Source organism: Channa argus, chromosome 14 (assembly GCF_033026475.1).
Source record: "Channa argus isolate prfri chromosome 14, Channa argus male v1.0, whole genome shotgun sequence".
Lineage (NCBI taxonomy): Eukaryota > Metazoa > Chordata > Actinopteri > Anabantiformes > Channidae > Channa > Channa argus.
In genome coordinates this window covers 12,423,930-12,434,336 of record NC_090210.1, presented here as the reverse complement: position 1 = coordinate 12,434,336, position 10,407 = coordinate 12,423,930, and the positions used below count along the sequence as shown (strand labels likewise).

General features: G+C 39.2%; 1 protein-coding gene across 2 annotated transcripts; it reads left to right on the top strand.

Annotated features, from left to right (window-relative positions):
• Positions 1–132: 132 nt before the first annotated feature.
• On the top strand, positions 133–9,631 carry urod (uroporphyrinogen decarboxylase). 2 transcript variants are annotated; one of them, XM_067474460.1, is made up of 10 exons: positions 133–324; positions 1,389–1,501; positions 1,648–1,727; positions 1,835–1,897; positions 2,379–2,576; positions 2,688–2,849; positions 4,039–4,173; positions 4,703–4,803; positions 5,369–5,435; positions 8,334–9,631. In XM_067474460.1, exons 1-10 carry the CDS (start codon positions 302–304, stop codon positions 8,496–8,498), a joined length of 1,107 nt encoding a protein of 368 aa, XP_067330561.1. In that variant the 5' UTR covers positions 133–301; the 3' UTR covers positions 8,499–9,631. The 2 variants fall into 2 exon arrangements, with proteins under 2 accessions (XP_067330561.1, XP_067330562.1); XM_067474461.1 differs by lacking the exon at positions 5,369–5,435 and having other exon boundaries at positions 8,334–8,501.
• Positions 9,632–10,407: the final 776 nt, after the last annotated feature.

Below are 10,407 nucleotides of genomic sequence, written 5' to 3'. Positions count from 1 at the left end.
AAAACATTCTCAGTTATATATGTGATTTAAATTAATCTATTAAAATACCAAAACTTTGGTAAGTGACTCTATAGCTCTTATTCTAAGGACAAAGAATTTATTTTAAAACGATGGCTATTTCCTGCTCAGGTCACGTGGCCTTCCAAAATGGCCGCGCCCTGGAGCGAAGTGGTGTATTATCTAAAAGAGTCGTGCAAGCAGCTCTACATAACAGTTGAGTCTCTGCAGGTCGTAGCTGAAATCTCCGTAGAGAGGCAGGGGATTTTGTGAGAAAGCCTGTCACCTCTTTAGCGCCGCCGACATGAGCAAGGACGTTTTAATCCTGTAAGTTTTATTGTGAACATATATTTAGCATTTTTTTCTGTCAAGTGTCAAACCATATGACGTTTTGAAACGTTCGGCTGTCGCTCCTACGAAAACATAACAGAATAGAAATTGTATGTATCACATGTATAATCCTGTGTAAATAACGAAATAATAACAATAGTAATAGTAATAGTAATTAACAGCAACTATTAACCCTGATATGTGCGGCTCCTTTGTACGTGGAGAACTGTCATTCAGAAAAGCAGGATTTTAAATATCTCTTGCTCGTATTTGCAAGTGATGTGTTTTAGGCAACATGAATTATTAGCTTAAAAGAGTCATTACCATTTTCTGATAAATTCGGTGTACAAACATATTCTTTAAATATGGTAATTTATTTTTATATGTATATTTCTTGTGAAAGTTCAGTTTATGTAACACTGTGTTATCTACGCAACCTAAATCGTAGAAGCCAAATGAGTTGAAGCCTCAAGTTAACATAATTGTTTTACTTTGGCGTTTTAGTAGTCCATCTAAGAGTTTATTAATGACTAAGTTTGTATCATGGATATATTCAAAGCAGCCTTTCATTCAACCGTTTGTCCTCTGCTGGGGGATGATAAGAGGGTAGAGGAGGGTTATCTCTCATAATCACGCTGCCATTGACAGTTCTGCAGCTGTGAATGCCCGGTAGGATTGTCGTGGACAAAGGGAGGGGAACATCTGTATTTTAGATAACAGAACCTCCTGGGTTTAGTGGTTTGTTAAAGACTGGCTGCTAAACACCTCTTGTAACCTATTTAGGTCCAAACAAAAAACAGTTTTACATTGTCAAAAACATCAGACAGATTTTGTGTTATTCTTGTCTCAAATATGATTGTTGATTGTAAACATAATAAATAGAACCCCATCTATTGCTTCTGGTATGCTACTCGAGCAATTTCATGCATACACTGTACATCAGATTTGAATAATTTAGGGCATAATTTATTATTACAACAACAACACGTTAACCCACAGTTGCACACTGCAGCTTACTGAACAGAAAATAGTGTTCAAAATGTATATTTCTCCCTATCCAGGCCCAAGGACTTTCCACAGCTCCAGAATGACACGTTCCTCCGAGCAGCACGAGGACAACAAACAGAACATGTCCCTGTCTGGTGTATGAGACAGGCTGGACGATATCTACCCGGTACTGCCATCATTCTTTCAATCATTCGTTTTCTTGCTTATTTGATGTTAGAAACATCTGTTTTAAGAGTAGAATTTCAGGACAAACTACAATATTTAATAACTGACCACACATACCACGTTAATGTTTAGCTGAATTTCTTTCAGAGTTTCGTGAGTCCAGAGCAGGGAAGGACTTTTTTGAGACATGTCGGTCACCAGTGGCCTGCTGTGAGCTCACTCTGCAGGTATAGTAACACCACAACACACAAAGAAAACCCAGTGGGGACAAGAAGCAAACTTCAAGAATAGTACTAATTTAAATATTTTTTTTCTCTTTCTTTTCCAACATCAGCCACTGAGACGTTTTCCCTTCGATGCTGCTATCATCTTCTCTGACATCCTAGTTGTCCCCCAGGTAAGGACAACAGGATCATGTCATTCAGTAACATTCTTTTAGCCTTTTTTTACATTATGTTTTCCTTCCCCTTACTGAGCACAAACTAGTGGTCAGTAAGGGCTAATACATATCAACTGTGGCTGTGAATCTGTTTCAAAATGAACTTGACCAGACTCAAGGCATCTGGTTCAGGAAACTTAATGTATTAAGGAGACAGCTACTGAGACAGTCCAGCGTGCTCACACTATCCCAAGAAAGAGCTCTCTTTTTAAGGATGGTGTGGCTTATGTTTATTTTCCCAGCATTATTTTTAATGTGTGAAACTGTTCACAATGCTTCAACTTCCTCAACCCTAATCAAAAATATAGCTGAGTTAGAAGCTTTTGGTCAGCTTTGAAACCATTTGTTACTTATTTATTAAAGTTTTTTAGTTTAACTAACCGTAATTAGTGTAACAGTCCTTCTTTTTGTGTCTTTATTTGTTCCTCCCTCCCTTCAGGCCATGGGTATGGATGTCCAGATGATGGCAGGTAAAGGTCCTACATTCCCGGAGCCCCTAAAGGAGCCAGAGGACCTGCAGCGCCTTCGGGTAAAAGTTGATGTGGACAAGGAGTTGGGCTACGTCTTCAAAGCCATTACGCTGACTAGACACAAGCTAGAGGGCAAAGTCCCACTCATAGGCTTCACTGGCGCTCCGGTGAGACACGATGCATTCAAAGATGAATAAAAAATATGCAGATATTCCAATGCATAAACCCAAAGAAAAGAAAATCAAGTTTTCTTGCTTTTTTGTTGTGCCCCTCCACAGTGGACACTGATGTCCTACATGATAGAAGGTGGAGGCTCCACCACCCATTCCAAGGCGAAGCGCTGGCTGTACCAACACCCTGAGGCCAGCCACATGTTGCTGAAGATGCTTACAGATGTGATAGTGGAGTATCTTGTGGGACAGGTAGCAGCTGGAGCTCAGGTTAGAACCCCCCCCCCCCCCCCCCCCCCTTAACTGCCAAAGGCCTAAACTACTTGTTTATGCAACAAGCTTAGTGTAGTTGACAACACTAAGATTGAAAAGTGGCCTCAGACATTCAGTATAAAGTGTAATGTGTGGAGTGTGTCAGACTTGGACGTAGATACGGTGGCAGCTACTGCAGACTCTCTCCTTATGGAAAACAAATGTGCTGCTCAGTATCAGCACAAAATCCAGTTGACGCAGCATTTTCTTTTTTCTTTTTCCCAAGAAGAGAACAGCCCAAGAGCACAAACCTGTATTATTACACAAAGTCTAGACAATGTCATCGCAGCAGCTTACGTTGCTGTTTTCACTGCAGTTTTTAGTATTTGGGGCAGCTACGAGGCTGAGGGAGTCTGTCCTTCTGCTGGGAGAACAGGAGATCAGGTCTCCCACTGGTGTTAAACATCCACTCTGCTTGATTTAGGACCCCCTTGCAGAGCAGGGTGAGACATAAAGAGATAATTAGTCAAAGCTCTTTGGTGATTTGGAGATGATCATGATTTCATTAAAAATAGTAATTGTATGTTTGTAATAAATGTTCTAGTGGGTGACACCTAAAACCTGTAAAAATGCAAACTTAAAAAGTGAAAATAAATTCACTTTTAAGTTGTGATGTGATTTAGTTTAAACTGAAGTAAATTCATTACCACTTCTTGGGTAAAAAAAAAGAAAACTTAATATAATAAATATGAATACTTTTAAATTCAACCATAAGATTTAATCTGATTGAAATGCAGTTTCATAACTAAGAAGCCAGGTTTAAATTTAAAAAAAATGCAATCTACGTCATCTTACAGGATGTGATTCCAGGATTTCAGACTTTTGTCCTTTCGGCTTATCCCGTGACTTCAGGGTCGCCACAGCGGATCATTGTCCGCATGTTGATAATGCCCATTTTTTACACCTTCTTGACTCCCCACTGCACAGCCAGGGAATGGGAATGGGCTGTTAGGGGTTCAGTGACCGGGAATAAAACCACTGATCCTGTGGTCCGTGGATGACTGCCTTTACCAACTGAGCTACAGACTTAATGACAACATTACAGTTAGGCTGTAGCAATTAAATATTAGATTTCCAAAATACATAAATACTGTTAATCATTGTAAAATACATGAATGCAGCTCATTTTGTAACACGTGTTGTTCAGGCTCTTCAGGTGTTTGAGTCCCATGCTGGCATCCTGGGACCTGTTGAGTTCAAAGAGTATTGTCTGCCTTATCTCAGAGACATCGCTCGTCGTGTCAAAGACAAACTCAAGGAGGCAGGACAGGACGTCCCCATGGTGAGAGACACAAAAGAAATAAGCATATCAAATTACTTTTGACTTGGCTGTGTGTACAAATCTCCTGCAAACCCACACTTGTGATATATTTAACCACTAACATACATTTCTGTATTTCTGGATGTCTACTTTAAACTGCACCTCACAACTGGCTTTACTTACGTTTCTGTAGAATTCTTAGAGAATGATTTCTATAGTTTCAATTTAAAGGCAGTACCTGTTCTGCACATTGATTTGGCATGAGTTTTTTTTTTGTGGCCCTTCTGCCAAAAACCTCTCAATTTTTATCCGGAATTCGGGGCGGCATCAAGGTTGCCCTTGGTGGCTGAGCGGGGCCACATCTGGTGGGGTGGGATTTGATCCCATGGCCTTCTGTACACTGTTTACCGAGTGGGATCATTAAGCCTGGAAGTAACTTTGTATTAGATGCCACTAGATGGCAGCATTTAACTACAAGTGCTGTATGCTGATCTGTGCAAAATTAGCATTGGAAAACCTATTCATTATATGTGTGTGTGTGTGTTTTCAGATTGCATTTGCAAAAGATGCTCACTATGCTCTGGAGGATCTATCTCAGTCTCATTATGAGGTGGTTGGACTAGACTGGACAATAGACCCGCGCTCAGCCCGGTAACACACACACAAAGACACGAAGACACAGAGAGCTACTATATTTTACTACTAATATAATCTAAAAAAATCATGTACAAATCTGTCAAAGAGCAATACTTGTATTTCTGCTCTGCACCAACCTCCGTGTTAAATAATACAAATCAGAACACTGCCGGTTTAACTTTCAAGCAGAGCTGCATCCTCTCTGGATTGAAGGCTTAGAAAATGATCAATATAAGAATCCCCTCAGTTAAAAGCACATACACCTACAACGTCCCGATCCTCTGTCATAGTAAGGTAGCAGAGAAATGAGCTTAAACCAAAGCCTAACCTAGCCCAGGGATGTCATCTGTTGTAGCACTAATGATGAACGGTACTGCGATATTTCCTGAGGAGCAGGTTAACCATTACTGACCTCTCCTCCATCCCTGGCTTGTCACTCTGCAGTCTTTAAGTCAACAAATTGTCTGAGCTTCCTGCTCTACTCATCAAATACTTAACCTGTTAGTTAAAGGATTACCGTGTGTGTGTGTGTGCGTGTGTGCGTGTCCGCGTGATTGTGCATGTGCACATGCGTGTTTAGGGAGCGCACAGGAGGGAAGGTCAGCCTGCAGGGAAACATGGATCCTTGTGCTCTCTACGCTCCAAAGGTAAAGTCCACTTATTTAAAAAATTTAAACTTCACAAATGGAAAACTTCTTCCTCTTTTCTTTTAAACAGTTTTTGGAACATTTGTTCATGAGTGGTCTTAGTTGATTCATAAACTCCTTAGAGCACAAGCTTGCCTTAAATTGCACATATATGACAGTTGTTGGTAAAAAAAATCACAGCAAAGAGACTTTTCTTAATTATTTTCAGAAAAGGCTGATGCTCTCTGACCAAGCAGTTTTACAGCCACAGCCTATTACTGAAATAAGCTTCATTTGTTAGGTCAGAGTCACACAGTGTCTGAAAGCTGCGACGTTCAAATCATAACTGTGAGAAACCTGCAGACAGGGAGGGATTGAAAAAAGAAAAATGGAATCTGGAACACACACACAAACAATTACACCATACACAAATTCCACATCTTTTTGTTTTCCTGACTTTGAAGAACGTGTGCTCACCACTTCCAGAAGACTGGTCCCTGCTGCCAAAACCTGTTTACCTCCACCTTCTTCTTAGCTGTAGGCTACAGTTCTCCCTTTATCCATCATCGCACTCAGCTTCCAGCCTCGCTCTTTTTTAACGGAACAAAGACCTGACCATTAATACAGCTGCCAAAGGCCTAAACTACTTGTTTGGGCAACAACAAACAGATGTGCTGAGGTAATGTTAACATAGCTGATGTATCTGAGGCTTAGCTGGGGCTGCTGCAGTAAGTTTCTACATGTTGAGCAACAAACCAAAACAGTGGGGTTTGTTCTGTATCATATTACCTTTAATCTTTAATTTTATTTTAATGTTAGGTTCATGGTTAATTCATCTTTAGTCAAATAGTAAAGTTGACATGAATTTTTAAAAATTAAATTCTTCAAATAACATAACATTTTATGGGGTTCTAAGGGGTACCTCAGGCCTTTGCAGAAGGATCTTGAGTGCCCCCCTAGCCTCCCCTGCCTACACCGCTGTAGGTGTTAACTGCTTGGTCAGATGCCACCCAGCATTTTAAATTTGGGGCTGAGCAAGGAACTGGATGTTTTGCTCGCTACAATAATGCTGTGACTGCCCTTACAACTCTATGAATACGAATACAAAGAGGAGGGGGTGAGGTGGGACAGTAAGAGACTTCAAGGGAATTTAGCCCCTCAGTGGAACTTACAATGCACGGACGGGATTTTTACTCCAGTGGAGGTTCTTGGACTTTAGTCATTGGGCAAGAAAATACAGAGAAATTCTTGTTGGAAATGCAATTTTATCCAAACTTCCATTTTGTCTCCAGCTTTTGCTTATATATTTTCCAAATCATTTCAGATGAGGTTATTATGATCCATGTTGATCCATGACAGGGGCCCTGAAGTAGACTGGTTTCACTTAAAGCTGCATAGAGTGTTGCAACTTAAGTTAGCCATCACATGAGAGTCGAAACCAGTCCTCTATGCTTTACCCAGCTCTCCCTCACCCTGTTTCAGTAAGGTTTTCTACCACCTGCCACACTCACTGTCCACGGCCATTCAGATATTAGTCACTATCGAATGGCAATAAACGGGAATGTTAATCAGAGAGGAAATCATTCAAACTCTCGGATTAGTTAAAAGGTTGAAAACATTTACAATGTCTGCAGCACCACTCCACATTAAGATACATTATGGAGTATATTTTAATAGAAATGTTAAAAAAAAGCTACATATTTAAGAACCCATCTGCTCCACTAGTGCTTCTATCCTGAGGCCCCTTGTCATTTCAAACTGTATAAGTGTTTTGCAATGTTTAATTTGTCTACACAGTAATTTAAAGTAAGAAATATCAGAAAAGAAACCTTTGTTCCTTAATCAAAGAAGAATATTTGGTCCTTCCCATACTTTTGTCCTGTACCAAATATCTCAGCTTTAACAGAAACATTTTCCTCTGATCATGTGGAAATCAGTTTAATGCTTTTTGAAAATCTGAAGAACTTAACATTCCTACAAATAATGAAACATTACCAATCTATTCATTACATGTAATAAACCGGGACTGAAATGCTGAAAAGCTGTGATTTAACATGTTTCACAGTTTTCTACAGACTTCAGTCTTCCATGCGTTACAGCATTTCACTTTTCGAAGTGAAGTGCTGTGACTTCTATTCCGACAGACCATTGTTTACACACACAATATAGCAACATAAAGCTTTTCACCTAAAGTTGCTAAAAATGCTCCTCGCCTGACCCAGTTTCAGTCGTACTCTGATACTCAGACATGTTAAGAATATACTGAAGCCATATAGTAGTTGAAAAGATTGAGCCTTAAGCCTAAAGGACAAGTGCACATTTTTTCAAGCTTGTCTGAAAACAACAGGCAGGTGCCCGCAGGACCACTGGAAGAGGTTGTAATCATTCCTCTTGTTCATACAGGCAAAGCCCTTACAGGGGAATTGTTGAGGCTGAAGTCCACAGTCCTTGTTCCGTGTGAAAATATATTCAAATGCTAAACTAAAGCTAACATGAGGATTAAGCAATGTGAGTTAATTTATTATTGTAAGTTTAAGGCTTCTTAGTGGCAAATTCCCCCTTTTTGTTTCCCTCTAATGAGTTTTCCTGTTGAATTGTAATAAAAGTAAAACAATAAAAAGAACTAATTTTAAACTGAAATTTTGTGGCTAACTAGAAAGATTGAAGTCCTGTCTTTTTACTATGTTTTTGCACATATTAAGAGCTGTGGATTTTGGTCTCCACACCTTACATAGAAATAATCTTTTGGTTGCATTTCTTTGTGGCCTGTAACAACAGGTAGAATTCTAACTGCAAGTAAAACCAGTTTTGGTGTCCATATGGGCACCTGGCTGTTGTTTTAAGGCAGACAGGAAAAAAATGGGACCTTGTCTTTTAATTCTCGTGTCTTCTCTCTCTCCTCTTCCTCCTCTTCTTCAGGAGCGCATTTCAGACACTGTGAAGAAGATGTTGGAGGGTTTTGGCACAAGGGGCTACATCGCCAACCTGGGCCACGGTCTTTACCCCGACATGGACCCAGAGAACGTTGGTGCCTTCGTGGAAGCAGTGCATTATCACTCTAAACAGATGATCAAACAAATGTAACAAAGAGTGGGCAAATCAAGAAAAATGGAAAAAAGTCTATTAATATAATCTTTATAGCACATAATTTCATAAAAACCTTTGAAAGTAGTGATGTTTGTACAGTTAGAGGACAGAGGAAGAGCTTTCACCTTCTAATCTATTTTTACCAATTTAAGAATATTCAAATTGTGGTATTGTCGGTGTGGGCTGCAGAAGCTGATGATGAATGATGGCAAACGTGGCAAAGTAAAAAAAAAACAACAACAACAAATGACTGTCTCTTAATATTAATAATAAATGACCAAAAAAATCTAGGAGTAATTAGATTTTTATCCAGTGTTGGTTTTCAGAATAAACATGTTGGTTTTCTAAGACAAGACGTTGATCTGAACAGGAGTGGATTATGTGGTTGGATTGAAATGGGATCACATCATTATTACAAGTGCATCTACATCCTAAGTGCATTTTAAATTGTATGGGATTGTACTGGTTTTAGTATTGGATCTTTAGTATCTGTTCAGAAATGCTTTGATTTGTAGATGGAAAATGTTCTGTCTGCCATTAGTTATCTAATCCAAGTTAAAAGAATGTTACTGTGGAAATACAAATGGAGATCAACCTCTGTCTTAATCACTTAAAAACTGTAAACATTTTCAATCAAAACTATCATTGTGAAGAACAAAAAGAATCAGAACTGCTGTGAAAACCAAAGCTGGTGATTTTTTTTTTTTTTTTTTGGCAAAAGACATTAAGCAAGAGAGACGCTGCTGCAGTTCAGTGTTTTTTAAGGAAAAATGTCAGCGCACAGCAGTTGATCATTCCTCCAGCGAACATCTTAACAGTGAACAAATCCCCCCGCTGGATCACAGCATGAAGGATTTTATTTTTACTCCTGCAGATAGAAAATCTAAGAGCCGCTTGTTGTATGAGAAGGTGCCTTACACTGATGGGTCTTTTAGCCTAAATCAGTTTTTAGCTTTTATTCCATCAACTCAGACTTAAAGTAGAAAAAGTAGCTCATGAAGTGAATCACATGAAATTATCCTGAGAGGCTGCTTGTGACTGCAGTCTTCAGAATATTAAAACCTACAAATGTGTGTATCTGGCTGTTGGTTTTGTTTTGTTTCAGTTAAATAAAGGCTGATTTCATTTTAGGGGGAGATTTATGGTTTGATTTTGATTTTCCACTCGGTTTTCAACATAAACAGAAGAGAAACGTCTACTTTTTGGACAGAGAAGTCTGTTGGTTTGAAAGTGGCTTAAAGGAGGCCATCTACCTTAGACTGGAACAAACCCCACCTGAAAAGAGAAACTAAAAAACTGAAGAAAGTAAACTAAAAAGATGCATATAATTCTCCTGAGGTTCAAACCTGAGCTTTAAGGCAACTTTACCAACTTTCAACTTGCTTTTTTTGGCTTTAGTTTAGGGTGTAAATGTACAATAATGCTTTTAAAATTCCCTCTGGCTTCCCTATATTAAAATACTTATTTGCTTCTAGTTGAAAAACTCCAGATGACATCACCACGAGGATTTTTTTCATCAATCGTTCAGGTGATGTCATCTGGGGGAGCTCTGGAAAGTAGGTTGACCATGATTACAAACTCCATAGTGTGAGCAATGAGATGACATTATGTGAACTGAAGGTTCCTCCATGTGATGTCATCTGGAGGCATTTTCCAGCTGGAAGGAGAGAGATATTTTGATATAGGGAAGTGCACTCAGCTACATGCATTACCCAAACTAAAACCATAAGAAGCAAGTTCAGTACCAGTAAAGGTTCTTTAATATCACAGTTGGCTTGTACAGAAGATCAGATGGTCATCTAGGTGTTGTATAATATATTTGCAGCACCAAATTAGTTTACTTTTGGGGAATTAATTTATTTCACAAATGACATGCTCCTCAAGAAAAATACTGAGGTTCAGAGAT